The sequence below is a fragment of the Falco biarmicus genome, chromosome 10, assembly GCF_023638135.1.
Source record: "Falco biarmicus isolate bFalBia1 chromosome 10, bFalBia1.pri, whole genome shotgun sequence".
Taxonomy (NCBI): domain Eukaryota; kingdom Metazoa; phylum Chordata; class Aves; order Falconiformes; family Falconidae; genus Falco; species Falco biarmicus.
The window spans coordinates 6,122,403-6,136,187 of NC_079297.1; the positions used below are offsets into that span (position 1 = coordinate 6,122,403).

Genomic DNA, 13,785 nt, shown 5'->3' on the forward strand with positions numbered 1-13,785 from the left:
TCCTTCCCTGTCTTTGGTAATGTTAATGTAGTCAGATGTTACTAGATTGACACAACATTTGCTTGGTAGGCTACTACCTGATGAGGAAAAGAAATGTGAACTATCAAAGCAAGATTGTTTCAAGAGGTTATTCTGATCTCTGTAGTGTTGCTTAGAGGAAAATGTAAAGCAAGCATATCTTTTTATCCCATGTCCGATAGGCTTTAGAGACTTGTCTGCAGCAGGAGAAATACCCTGCTTTCTTCAGGGAGATTTTCTTCAGTTAACCAAAGGAAAAATGAGATGATGGACTGCGTTCAGTGTGTCTTTTATGAAGGCAGAAACCGCATTTGCTCACTTCAGTTGTCTTAATTCACGCACTCTGGTGTGTTGGGATGTTGTGTTTTAGCTTTGTTCAGCCTGCTCTGTAACATCAAGTATAAGCCTTCAAGTATTAATACTCATAGACTTGAGTGAACAGCTGTCAGCTGCACAGCTGGGGAATCTTCAGCACTGTGTTTTTTCTCTTCCACTCCAGTCTTTTTACTAAACCATTGTCACTGTAGATGCCTTTTCCAGCTTTGCATTCTTCCTGAAATTTACTACTTCAGAAACAACCAGCTTGCCATCCTTTGTGTGCATCAGCACAATTTGTCTTTTATAAATACGCGTGTAGCAAAGGAGCACCCCACCAAATAATAAGATTTCTTGAGGGAGAGGTGAGTTGTGTTAAGATTGTCTTTACTATTTGCAGTACTCGAACTTTTCTGGCTGTAAGATCTGGAGAAGAAATGGAGACAAACGTTTCCCAAAATCCTTTCATGTTACTGTCAGGGTTTTTTTTGTCATTTCTATGGCAGTACCTAGTATCTTTGAACAAGTGGCCATGCAAATGTACCTGTTTTGCCAATTCTGAAGTCTCATCTAATCCTTGCAGAGTGTACTTGGATCCCGTGTCTCCCTTCCATTTCCCTGCTCTTAAATAGCCATATTTCTGCCACCTGTGTTCTGAATTCAAGGCAATTGTTTGGTAACTATTTTCTGCAATACTGGGTTTCAAAGTGCAAAATGACCTTACTTCTGAAATAAGCACTCTTTACTGTTCCCAAACGCTTGCAGGCAGCAACCACAGCAACACCGTTGTGGGGCTTAGAATGCCTTCCAAGACCATGCTGCTTTTTAGCATTTCTTTCATTAGTCACCACAGACCTGTACCTGCAGGGTTTAGGATTGCAATGTCAAGCGCTTGGGACTGCTGTATTTAGAAAGTGGATCAAAATCCAGGAGGTAATATTAAAAAAACGGAGTAGAACGCATGAGCTGGTGCAGACTGGGAAGGGAGGCAAGCGGTGCTGGGCCACTAGAGGTCAGGCCCAGGCTGGGTGCTGGCTGGGTGCAGCGGGCTCCTTCCCGCTCAGCTTTCGGAGGAGAATGTGAATTTTTCTGCCAAGATGAAGAAATAAGACCAGCTCTGGGTGGTGCCTTAATGCGCACACGATGTTAGGGCTTTCTGAAGTTTGTGTAAGTTAGCGGTCAACAAAAGCTCTTTAAATGCCAACATCTGCGTAAGTTACTAACATTTAAACAAAGTGTGCTATCAGTTCACAACTGTGCTATGTAATTAGGAAAAGTTGCTAAGTAAATAATTATGTGGTCCTGAACTTGGCATCGTTTCAGGGCAGTTACAGTATCTTTGGGCTGGTAAGTGCTGGAACACCATGAAATAGAAGACCATGATTAGCTACAACTGTTGCCTTAATGCTTTCCCTTCTGTTACTATGAAGTGTTAAGATGCTTTGGTCTCCCCAGAAACCACAAAACAAAACCTTCGAGTTTTGCTTTGAGAAAAATTTGAATTTCTAGCCCTTAATCATGCAGCAAGAACCTTGAAAGCGTGCCTGAGTAGTCTAAAAGCTTAGCTTAAAAAAAAAAAATCCAACTTGAGCCAATTTCACAATTTGACTTATTTTTTTAAAGGAAGCTTTAGAGGGCCAGTTCTGCCAAGCAGCACTTTTGAGTTGTGTTGGAGTCCCTTCCCAAAGTGCACATTCCTTCTTGTGGCTGAGTAAAAGTGAAGCCTTTTATAATTAGCTTTATAGTGGGCAGCTGGCCCTCACCTGTGCCTGCAGGTATTTGTAGTTCGTGTGCTGTATATACATCCTTAGCTTTTCTTGCAGTTATATAGCGTATGGTTTTTTCTATACCTCTTCTTTCCTAGAAACACCGATGAGGAGGTTGGGCAAGTTGTAAACCTGTGTTATGCGAGTGTGAAACTCGCTGTTGCCTATGGCAGCTTTGTCCCCGTGCTCAGCCCATGTCTCGGAGCTGGCCCGGAAGGGCAGAGCTCTCCCCACAGCTCTCGCAGCTTCTCAGCATGTGGTGGTCAGTAAGGGGGGGATCAGCTCCATGCTCCTGCTGCGGCAGTGTCTGTAGGAGATGGGGCAGGTGCGGCTGGAAGAAGACAGGGCTTGGATTAGCCTGTTCCCTGGTGTTCCATGCCTTGTGCTCTCTACCACCTGCGTCTGATGATGTGAATTGTTACAGGCATGGTGGGCTGCCACTACTCTTAATGCATTTGCAACTGTCCCAGGGGTATGGTCTCACCTTTCTTTTCCAAACGTTTTGAGACTAGACTGTGCTGTCGGCTGTTGGACAGGGGCGTATTTGGGGGGTGGTTGTGTGGGGGAGAGAGGGGGATGGCCGCTAGTGGTTTGGTTTTGGGGTTTTTTTGCACTACCTTAAGAGCAGCCCTGGAAATTCACTGTAGAAGTGGCGTGTACGCTGCAGCCCGGGCGGCGGCAGTGCTTTTACTCCTTGTTGTAAGGCTGCCCACCGGGGCCGGGCCGCCGCGGGCATCCCCGGGAGGGGGCCCGGCCCGGCCGCGCTGCGGGGCGGGCGGCGGGGGAGCGACGCGCCCCTTCCCAGGCGCTATTTTAAGCAGACATTCACTTTCCCAGCCTCTTCTCCGCCTGGATCCCTGCCCGGGGCGGGGAGGAGTGGGGATGCGGCTCTTCCCTCCTTCATAAAAGGGCCCCGAGGCGGGGGCCGGGCTCCGGGGGGTTATTTTTGGGAGCAGCTCCCGGGATCCGATGGCCTTGTTAGGGCAGCGCTGACCTTTCCCGGCGGGGAGGAGAGCGGGCCGGGCAGCGGCGGGGCCGGGGGAGCGCGTTCGGCTCGGGACCCCCTTCCTCCTCCTCCTCCTCCTCCTCCTCCTCCTGCTCCTCTTCCCCCGCCGCCGCGGGGCTCGGCTGCCCGGCGCGGCCCCATGCCCGCGGCGGGGGCGCGGCGGCGGGGCAGGTAGCGGGGGGGGGCTCGGCTGCCCCTCCCGGGGGGCTCGGGCCCGGCCTGGCCCTCTCCCCTCCCTCCAATTCCTCCTTCCTCCCGTGCCCCGGCCCCTCCGGGCCAGGCGAGGCAGGAGCGGCCGCTCCCGGCGCCCGTCCCGGCTCCTCCGGGGATGCGGCAGCCGCCCCCGGCCCCTGGGATCGCTGCCGGGCACCGGGGGCACCATGAGCGGCGGCAGGTTTGATTTTGATGATGGAGGGGCCTATTGCGGGGGCTGGGAAGGGGGCAAAGCCCACGGGCATGGCATCTGCACCGGCCCCAAGGGCCAGGGCGAGTACTCGGGCTCCTGGAACTACGGCTTTGAAGTGGTGGGCATATACACGTGGCCCAGTGGCAACACCTACGAAGGCTACTGGTCCCAAGGCAAGAGGCATGGCCTCGGAATCGAGACCAAAGGACGCTGGGTTTACAGAGGCGAGTGGACCCATGGCTTTAAGGGACGGTATGGCGCCAGGCAGAGCATGAGCAGCGGAGCCAAGTACGAAGGTACCTGGAATAACGGCCTGCAGGACGGCTATGGCACCGAGACCTACGCTGACGGAGGTAAGGGTGACTCCAGGGTGGCTGGGAGGGCAATGAACAGCCTGGTACCCAGCCCGCGATGGCAGAGGCTGCGTGTTGTCCCCGCTGAAGGGGTGACCTGATCCTGCCCACAACAGTGGGATCCAGACAGGCACAGCGGTCTGCAGTGAGCCATTGGGGTGCTTCGGACAAGAAGTGGGGCTCAGGGTGCAACTGCCCACCTCGTAGCTCTGTGTGTGTGTGTGTGTGTGTACCTCGCTTCTCCCAGCCGGGTGCAGTGTGCACGGCTTGCAGTCTGCAGGCATGAGGGAGGAGCAGCAGGAGCATTGCCCCCACCATCCCTCCCTTGGGAACTGCTCTGGCGTGTCCGTATTGATAGTTAACACCAGGCAGCTCAATTTGTGTAGTCTGTGACTCCTGGTTCCCCAGGGACTGATTATTGCAGTACATCGCCAAACTAAACCAGAAACTCCTTGCCGGTGCACGATGCAGCGAGCTGTTCGCTCGCTCGCTGGGCAGCGAGTTGTGAATGTTTTCAGGTCGGATACAAGCTGCCCATGGCATCACGGCACACTTTGCCTATGCATTAAATACCATTTGCGTGCCTCTGACAGGCTGCCTGGACATCTGCTTTGCTCAACTGTTTTGGTTGAGTACATCTAAGCTGTTTCGAATACATAGTCACACGCCTTTCCCTAAAATAAATGCCTTCGATTACTTGGAAGCTGTCAACCTCTGCTAGTACAGAAATGTACTGCATAGTCAGATATTTGTTGTGCTCCGTAAATGCTCAGTCTAATTGTGTTCTTGCATTAGTGGCAATTTTGGGGTTAGAAACATTGCAAGAATCTCTGTGCCAGTAATTCTGTCGCTCTTCACTGCTTTAATGTTCCAGGCTGCCATATTTAGGATAGCTAAATAGAGGGGGTGATTTGAAAGAAATACTCTTCAAAATATGGATCAGAATCGCATCTATATTTATCTAGGACAGGCAGTGGAGTTAGTTTGTAAAGAAAAATAACAGTAATGGTATAAAGCTTCAGAATGAAAAGCATCAGATTTATAGACGTTAGGAAAATGGACCAGCTCTCAGGGTTATGCTTTTACATACCTGTTTCTCAATAACTTGCCTAGGCACATGGCTAGTTGAGCCTGGGGATGTAGTCTTGAAGTTGACTCATTTTTCTTTGTGCCCCCTTAGAGGCTGTAGGTACTGCTACAAACTGATGTGTCCCTCCAGCTCCTTGAACTTTCTCCCTCCTCTGCCCCGTGGCCGTGGAACAGTTCAGCGCTGAGCTGTGCAGCTTGCACGGTGGCAGGGAGTGTTCAGGCTAACACACAGGGATGCACCTGTGCATTGCAGAACCTCGGTGTGTGGCCGTAAGACGTGTAGGTTACGTGTAAGGAGGGCTCTGACAGGTTACGAGCAGTGGCCAAGTAACTCTCAGCAGCGGCTGCTGTTGGGAATTTCATTTTGGCGATGGCAAGGTCTCCTCTGAATTTGCGTGGCCGGTTCCTCGCTTCTTCCTAAAATACATCCTCTTCTAAGAGTGCAGCTACTGAACTTCAAGTTAATGTTGCGGAGGAGAGTTTTGAGAAGCAAAACTTGATGTAGGAGTCTGAATTTTATTAGATCTTGAACTTAAAGCTTGGGACAGAAGTGGGAGAAAGATGAGACAAGATTTTCTCCTGTAAAGATATGTAATATATTGCTTCTGTTAGCATAGTGCTCGCTGGGCTGTTGTCCCACACCCAAGAACATGCCATCTGCGTGGTCCCTGGTGCCCTGGTAGTTTAGCACTGATCTGTGAAGATGTGCCCTGCCAGAGCCACCCCGGGCAGCGCTGAGCTGAGCCCCCAGGGCCCGGATAGACCTGGCGCACGAGGGCTGTGCCGTGGTGCCCGGCGGCTGCTCCTTGCATTGTGCCATCATGGCCTGGCTGGTCCGAGCCATTCATTCAACATGTGAGCTTCTCTGATGGTACAGGAATGTGTAGAAAGCTGCATCTGAAGCCGAGGTGGGCATCACCAGCCAGCATCACATTTGTAGGACAGGGGTGGAATGACTTACTGACTCGCAGGACCCGCTCCTGTTTTGCCTCCTCACCTGTGCGCTGTAACCATCTGCAAGATCCAGACGTGGCCAGGCTGCTAATTGGACCTGTTAATATTAGAATTTGAGATTGCCAAGTTACACATCTGGAAAGGCTTTGGAAATCTGCCATCCTTCAAGTAGGGGACGTGGTTCCCAAGCCCCCTGGAAGCCAGCCACATGAGGAAGAGGGCTCTGGGAACGTGCGGCTCTTGCCAGGTCATTAGAAGCTTTAGGTCATGGTTGGCCTGCCTGCAGATTTCAGGGAGATGTAGCTGATTCTAATGTTATAAAATAGACTTTAAATTAACTTTTTATATATACATATATGGAGACATGCACATAAAAACTTTATACTTCAAAATACACATAAAATATACTTACGAGATTGTCTGTGATTTGTATCTTGGCTGGCTGAGGCTGGTGGGTAATTAAGGCCCAAATATGGAGTGAAGCTTTTTGAAATCCGATATAGATTTTTGGTGTCTAATAAGAAGTGGACTCATGGTATGGTTTAGCCCAGGCACTGCATGGGTCACTTGCTTTTTCTCTCCACTACCAAATACCCGTTTCTGTTAAAGCTACGGGAGACCAGTGGCTTAAAGAGCTCGCCTTCTGTAATGTTGTTTGAAACCAGCCAAAGGGTTCAGAGCTCCTGGTGCGGCTGGACAGAGAGTAACATCACGATATATTGCCTTGGGTGTCCAAGCTGAATATACGTGTGTGCCTGCTGCTGTCACCAGGAAAGAGCTTAGAGCCCTTTACAGGGGCGGGATGTGGCAGCTACAGTGGGAAGTGACTGGGGTCGTGGAAGGCACCACATGAGGAAACTCAACATTTTGCAACATAAGCCATGAGTAAACACCTAGTTATTCGGCTTCCACCTGTAAGTTTTGTCTCTGCTATAAAGAAGGCCTCATTTGGGGGACACTTCCATGCTTCTGACTCCAAGTGCTTGACCCAGTCAAGTCTTACTGTAGAAAAACACCACGCTGCTAACAGCGAATCATGCTGCATACCCAGGATCTGACCCAAAGCTAGCTTTGCTATACAAATAACTGTTTATGTATATCAGGGGGGTGGCAGGGGTACAACACCACCTCACTTGCAGTCAAAGCAGCTGAAAACCAACTTATTTTTGATGCTGCAACTCCGTCTCTAGGGTGCTAAAAGAATTAACTGCATGTGGAAACAATTAGACCATTCAGTGATCACAAGACCACAAGAAAGGGGAAAGAAATGTGAAAGTGTGCTTTACTGGGAGAGATGAAACGGGGTGATATGAAGCAGCACCAGTTCCTTGGGTGCCTGGGGCGGGGAAGGCGCAGTGGGAAGGGGCTGGGGCAGAAGCAGCAGCATGTTCCTGCTGTCGGGGAAGCAGGAACAGGCTCTGGATGAGCAGAGGTGGTGCTGGTTTATGTCTGCTGCCTCTGTAGCAAAGCTGCTGCGTGGCTAAATTTGACCCGTGAATTAATGCTGTGAATTTTTTTACCCTTCGCTGTTTTGTTTTTTTCCCCTGCTTTTCTTTTCTAACAGAACCCACCAGATAGAACTTTTGGCATCAAAAAGAAACACCAGGTTTTCACTGGTCTGTCTCATATGTGGTACTGTGCATGGATTTAATGTCCCTGGCCTTTTACACTGAGTTCTTCGAACACATCTGTCATCACAGTATCTGGGTAACAGCAGGGGATCATAGAGCAGTGATATGATTTGAGTTGTTTGCATTATTTACCTGGTTGTTTGTATTATTTACATTCATCACTAATTATACTAGAGCTTCGAGGCGTGTTGGGAAGGGGAGATGTGATGCTGCTGACAGCGGGCTGGGTGTGCACCAGGAGCTGAAGCTTTTGCCTTTGATGCTTCCGGGCACCATCCCATCCTGCTGCCAGGGTGAAACGGGGTGCTACCACCCTGCTGGCGCGTTTGGAGGTGGAGGCTGCAGGGATACCACTTTCATTGATCCCACAATTTTATCCTTCCCATCCTATGACGATAGCCCAGCAGGGCCACCCCCCGGCTTTGGTTGGGGGACAGGCAAAGGTGATCAACCGCATGTCTGGGGGTTGCAGAGAAAGCAGTGCTTTTTGTCATTATAATAAGAAAAAATGCAGGATAAAGGACTGTTGGGGTCCTGTCCCCTGGTAATCACCCCGCGATGGGGTTAGGTGGCTCTGTCCCACCACCTTATTGAATCAGGCAGGCCTGGGGAGACAGGGAAGGGGGGTTCTGTCCCATTTTCATCCTAAATAGGGATTTTTAGTTTTGCTTTTTTTCACATCCATTGCTTTTTTTAATTCTTTTTTACAGAATCTCAGACACGTGTGAGTGCCTGGCTGGCAGCTTTGTGTCCTGCCTGTTCCCCCTTGCCCAGGCTGCTGTTGATACTCAGGGGGTAGCGGTGGCTCAGGGACGTGCAGCCCTGCTCAGTGACCGCCCATGGTACGGAGGGGGTTTGCACAGCCCTGTTCTCTCTTGAACTGGCTGCACTGGGACGTGGTGGTGAGCTGGGGCTTGGCTCAACTCAAACCTTGCGTGCCCCAATGCACGGCCGCCGGCGCCTCCAGCTGCTCTCAGCAGCTTCTGGCTCCGCTCCAGGGGTGGTTTATGGCTCTGCCCTGGCACGAGGCCTCAGCCAGGCACTGAATCACAGCAGGACGGGCACGGCAGTGCCTGCTGACCCCCCCAGTGCTTGGGCAGCTGTGGCAGTGTGCTGTGTCGGTGCCCCCCATCAAGCCAGGCAGAGCTGGCCGGTTTGGTCACACCACGTGCCGTAGGGACGATGTTGCCTGTGCTGTACAGGCTGAAATCAGGTGGGAGACCAGCCTGGAGAGCTCGTGTTGAGGGCAGCCATGGGTGTCGCCGGGAAGTGGCACCTCAGCCTTTGCTCCCAGAAGACCTGCTGTGCCACATGGCTTCTCCCACCCAGGTGGCCCCAGTGCTGCTCAGGGGAATGGAGGGGACGGGCACTTGCTGAGGGCAGCAGCTTCTTCAGCCTGGCCCCCGAGGAGCGGCCAAGTCCCCTAAACCTGCGAAGCTTTTCCAGAGTTCCTTTTCCAGGGTGTTAACGTGGCAGCACTACCAATGTCACCCCGATCGTGTGTCACCCCTGTTGTCTGGCTGGGGGCGGGGATGGAGCACTGACTTCAACAGCTCTCGCTGGGGAGGGATGTGGGGGCAGTATAGGGGTCTCCGTAACGTCACTTCGTGCTGGGAAGCCTCATCACCATTGTACAGAGAGGGATTTGGGAGCACAGTGAGGAACACAGCCAGATGCCTGGGCATCTTCAGCGACAGTCCTTGGCTCCCAGCTCGCACCCAGCCCCCTAACCTGTGCTGCCCACCTTATTTTTCCTAATGGAGCTTCAAGCTCTGCTGAGAAACTGGGCAATGGCCCCTTGCTCTGGCAGACTGCTCCCCGTGGCTAGCCACAGCCTGCGGATGCTCTGCACTACCTGAACCCTTACTTTTTTTGGTAGAGGAGACCAACTGTTTGCAGGAGCCCAAAATCCCATGTGCCGCAGGGTGGGCAGGGGCTGGCGGGGGGCGGCTCACCCTGGGGCAGCAGCTGCTGCCTGCTCGGGCACTTCTTGTCTTTCCTGGCCCCCAGTGCTGTAAGTTAACACCCCACAGGCAGGTCCAAAGAGGATTTCAACGAAACCTGAAGCTTGGGAGGAGAGATTATGCTGCAGAAGTGGCCTGGGAGACCGTAAAATATGCACTCCCACAATTGCCAAAGAAGGAACTGGATTTGCTCCCTGGGGAGCAGGGTCATCCCTGGTCTCAGTGACGGTGTCTGAGGGGGCAGATGAATGCCTTGAAGATAGGTCACCCCTTTGGCCTCAGCCCAGCCCTGCTGAGCCTCCCCAGGACCCTGGGAGTGCTTGTTCTCCCCAAAATTTGTGCCTCCTGGTAGGTCACTGCTTAGTGAAAACCAGGTTTAGGACAGATGCCCATGAAAATGCCCCCAGCATGGCTGGCTCTTCACTTCCATGAAGCAGCACGTGTCAGAGTAAAGGAGTGGGGTGGCCTTTCCAAGCGCGTTTGTGCTCCCACAGCACCCTCTGCCCATACTCCGGGATGGGGGGCTATTGTGGCATCTGCCCTGCAGGGTGCTGGTCTGGGGCAAGCTGGCCCGTTCCAAGTCCTGTAGTGCCAGGGGCAGAGCTGAATGTAGCTTTTGTTTTGGGTGGTTTTCTGGTTTCTGAGGCAACCGCATCTGCAGACTGAGGGGAGCCAGGCTGGGGAGATGGCTCATCTCATCCCATGCCATCCTGTCCCGTCCCATCCCACAGGGCTCAGCAGGGATGCTCTGACCCTTGCAGCCCGCTGTGCTGGTGTGAGAGTGCAGGTGCTGTAGGCAAAGGCTGCCCTGCCAGCCCTCCTGCTCGTCCTAGGAGCACTTCTTGCAGGGGGCTTTGATGCTACTAATTTAAGTCTCTTGACATCCTGGTAAGAAAAATCAGAGCAGTGGTTTCCAGTTCCCTCTTCTGGAACCTGCAAATGTGCAGACCTGGAAAGGGCCTGAAGAGGAGTGGTGTGCTTTTCCCAGTTGCCCAAGGTGTCGCTGCCAAGGTCCTGCTGGCTATTAGCAGGGCCCTGTACCTGGGGTGCAGCCCTGGCCATGGTGAACATGATCCTCTCTATGTCCCCCATCATATGACGCTGTGATCATATGACACTGGAGCTGGGTCTGGAGGAGTATCGTAGGGCAGCATCTTTTGGGGCAGAGCTGGAGGAACCCCACACAGAGCTTCTCAGTTCTTCTCCTCTCTTCTTTTTTTGCCCCTCTCTTGCTTGGTGTAGTGTGGCACAAGCCTTGGTCTTGGGACCACAGACAGCCTGTATGTCAGGGCCAAGCAGATATGTGGCTGCAGGCACCGGGACAGCCTGTGATATGGCCAGGCACCCGACTTGGGGGTCTAGAGCCGGCTCTGGCAGCCTGTGAGTGACGAACTGCAGAATGGGCTGAAAGAGACTGTCACCAAGCCAAGGGGAGCTGTGCCACCACAGCTCACGTGTCCACCGGGGCTGCTGGCGCCATCGGCACAGCACAAACTCCACCCCTGCAGGGCTGCCTCCGTGCTCTGGATGCAAATCCAGACTCTGTCCCGTAAGCGGCTTTGGGTTTGCACCAGTGTCCCCTGGGTCCCCAGCCCCTTTCCAGGGAGCTATCACCTGCCAGCAGCAGCTCTCAGGCTTGTGTCCTCTGCTCCCTAGGGACTGCTGGTTTTGCATGGGGGTGAGCACTAGTGGAGTTGAGGCTCCTGCCTTGGAGGGAAGGCACGTGCGTCTGCTCTAGGGCAGCGCTACCCTGCAGCCCACCTTCCTTTACTGGCTCACCCAGCAGCAAGCTGCCTTTTCACCCCGTCCCTCTTCTCTCCCGCAGGCACATACCAGGGCCAGTTCACCAACGGCATGCGGCATGGCTATGGCGTGCGGCAGAGCGTGCCCTACGGCATGGCCTCCGTGGTCCGCTCCCCACTGCGCACCTCCCTCTCCTCCCTGCGGAGCGAGCACAGCAATGGCACCCTGCCCCAGCAGGACTCCCCCGCCGGCAACCCTGAGAGCCTGCCTCTCTCACCCACCATCACCCGCGGGGGCTTCGCCCTCAGCCTCTACGCGGAGGCGGAGGCTGGCAAGCCCAAGAAGGGGGGGCTCTTCCGCAGGGGCTCCTTGCTGGGGAAGCTGAAGAAGTCCGAGTCCAAGTCATCCCTGGCCAGCCAGAAGAGCCGCGTCAGCTTCCTCAAGAGCGAGAGCGGGATCAGCTCGGCCGCAAGCGATGCCACCTCCACCGTCAGCCTGGGCGAAGGTGCCGAGGGTGAGGAGTACTCCCCCTTCGAGTCCGACATCGATGCCACCACCACTGAGACCTACATGGGTGAGTGGAAGAACGACAAGCGGGCCGGCTTTGGCGTCAGCGAGCGCTCCAGCGGGCTGAAGTACGAAGGTGAGTGGCTGGACAACCTGCGGCATGGCTACGGCTGCACCACGCTGCCCGACGGCAAGAAGGAGGAGGGCAAGTACCGCCACAACGTCCTTGTCAAGGGCATGAAGAAGCGCGTGATACCCCTCAAGAGCGCCAAGATCCGGCAGAAGGTGGACAGGAGTGTGGAGGGGGCTCAGAGGGCTGCGGCCATCGCCCGGCAGAAGTCAGAGATTGCAGCATCCAGGTGGGTGCTTGGGGCTCCAATGCACAGGTCCTGTGGTGGTGGTGGTTCTCCCCATCCCACGTGTCCCTCTGGAGCCATGCTGCATGCCTCCTCGCTGTGCAGTAGCAGTGGCAACCGGTGCCGCTCTCCGCAATTTCTATTTACTTCTTTGTACTAAATGCTGGCAGAATGGGGCCAAGGGCCCTCATGGCAGGTCAGGAGCATTCAGGACCTGTCTTCTTTCTCACCCTCTCCCCTGTCCCCCTGCAGCCCTGGTCCAGGGGGGAGCTGCTGGGCAGCAGGGACTGGCCCTAGCCCTGGCGCTCAGCAGGATGGGGAGCGTGAGCTGGTGGGATGGGGAGCACCCTGGTGCTGTGCCAGGCTGCTGGAGTCACTGGGTCCTAGATGGGGCAGGATGAGAAACAGTGGGGTTTGACTGTGGTAAATCCAGCAGGCTTATGAGCAGCAAGCGAGATCTGTCCCAGATAAACTGGGTCTGCAGCAGAGCATAGCTTTAGCCCCAGAGCCCCTGGTGTGGCTCTGTGGGGAGTTTATGGGATGCATTAGGGTTGTTGCTTATTTTTAGTGGCTTGGTATAATGAGCTTTCTGGGACAAGCACTGCTGTGCTGGGATGCTGTGAACTTGGAGGCAGGACCTGCAGCGGGTACCAAACAGTGGAGGAGGCTGCCCTGGGGAGCCCCATCTTCCCCCCACAACCCAGCTGCCCTCGGACAGGCTCTGACTGTTTCTGCCACGAAGGAGGCAATAGCCAGAGCCAGGGTGGGTGGCTGAGCCCACACTGGAGCACCGAGCCCAAACCTGTGGCACACAGCCTGATTCTGTAGCCTGTGATGCTTTAGGATGTCAGGGAAGGAGGAAGCACGGGGGGCTCAGCTGGGTTTGCCCCCTTTTGTCCCCCAGTTTGTCCTGGCCAGACCTCAGCAGTAGGAAGGGGGCTGACAGCGTGCCTGGGGATGTGTGCCACAGGGGCATGTGAGGGAAGAGTGTGCAAGGGGCTGCTGCGAGCACGTGGCAGCCTCGTACTGCACTGGTGTCCCTTGCACCCACAGATCTGTGGGCACTGCCAGGCACCACATTGCCGCTGCACTGCCCGGTGCGTTGGGATCAGACAGGTAGGCTCTGCTCAGAATTAGCCATGTTAGAAATTTGTGGGAAAGGAAAGTGCTAATTGCTCCACCTTCCCGCCTGGGATGGAAGAGGGAAGAGATAAAGAGTGGCTCTAGGGTCTGTTGGGAAGGGGGCAGGGAATAAACTTCTTCTCCTGCTCGCATCCCTGCCTGTGTCCAAGCTGCACAGGCAGCACGCTTCTCGTCCCACAGCATTTCTGCCAGTCTTGGACCCAGCCCAGCAGAGACCAGGATCGTCAGGCAGGGTCAAAGCCTTTGCTCCTCTCCTCTTCCTGGGGGAAGTGTGGTTGTGACACACCTCGAGGTTTCACCTTGCCTCTCCATCAAAACCTTGCCTTGTTCAGGCTATGCCCAGCTGCTGGGCAGTGGCTGCAACTCCATGGCTGTCCTGCCGTGTTCTATTCAAATGCTTTTTAATTATCAGTTACTTCATTAAGGCAGAGATGGGTGATAATGGCAGCAGGGAGGGTGCCTGCTCCCAAACCCCATCTTTCTGCTCTGAGAAACGCTGTCTCTACTCTCTCAGCATCCATTTCTGCTCTAAAG

At 54.0% G+C, this 13,785-nt stretch overlaps 1 protein-coding gene across 1 annotated transcript in view; it reads left to right on the top strand.

Moving 5' to 3' along the window:
• The first annotated feature begins 2,895 nt into the window (after positions 1-2,895).
• The window catches only part of JPH2 (junctophilin 2), a 34,314-nt gene continuing 23,424 nt past the window's right edge, over positions 2,896-13,785 (top strand). The window contains exons 1-2 of the mRNA XM_056354919.1: positions 2,896-3,864; positions 11,328-12,111. Coding sequence (XP_056210894.1) covers positions 3,486-3,864; positions 11,328-12,111 — 1,163 coding nt within the window. The 5' untranslated portion in view covers positions 2,896-3,485. The remainder of the gene's footprint in view (positions 3,865-11,327; positions 12,112-13,785) is intronic.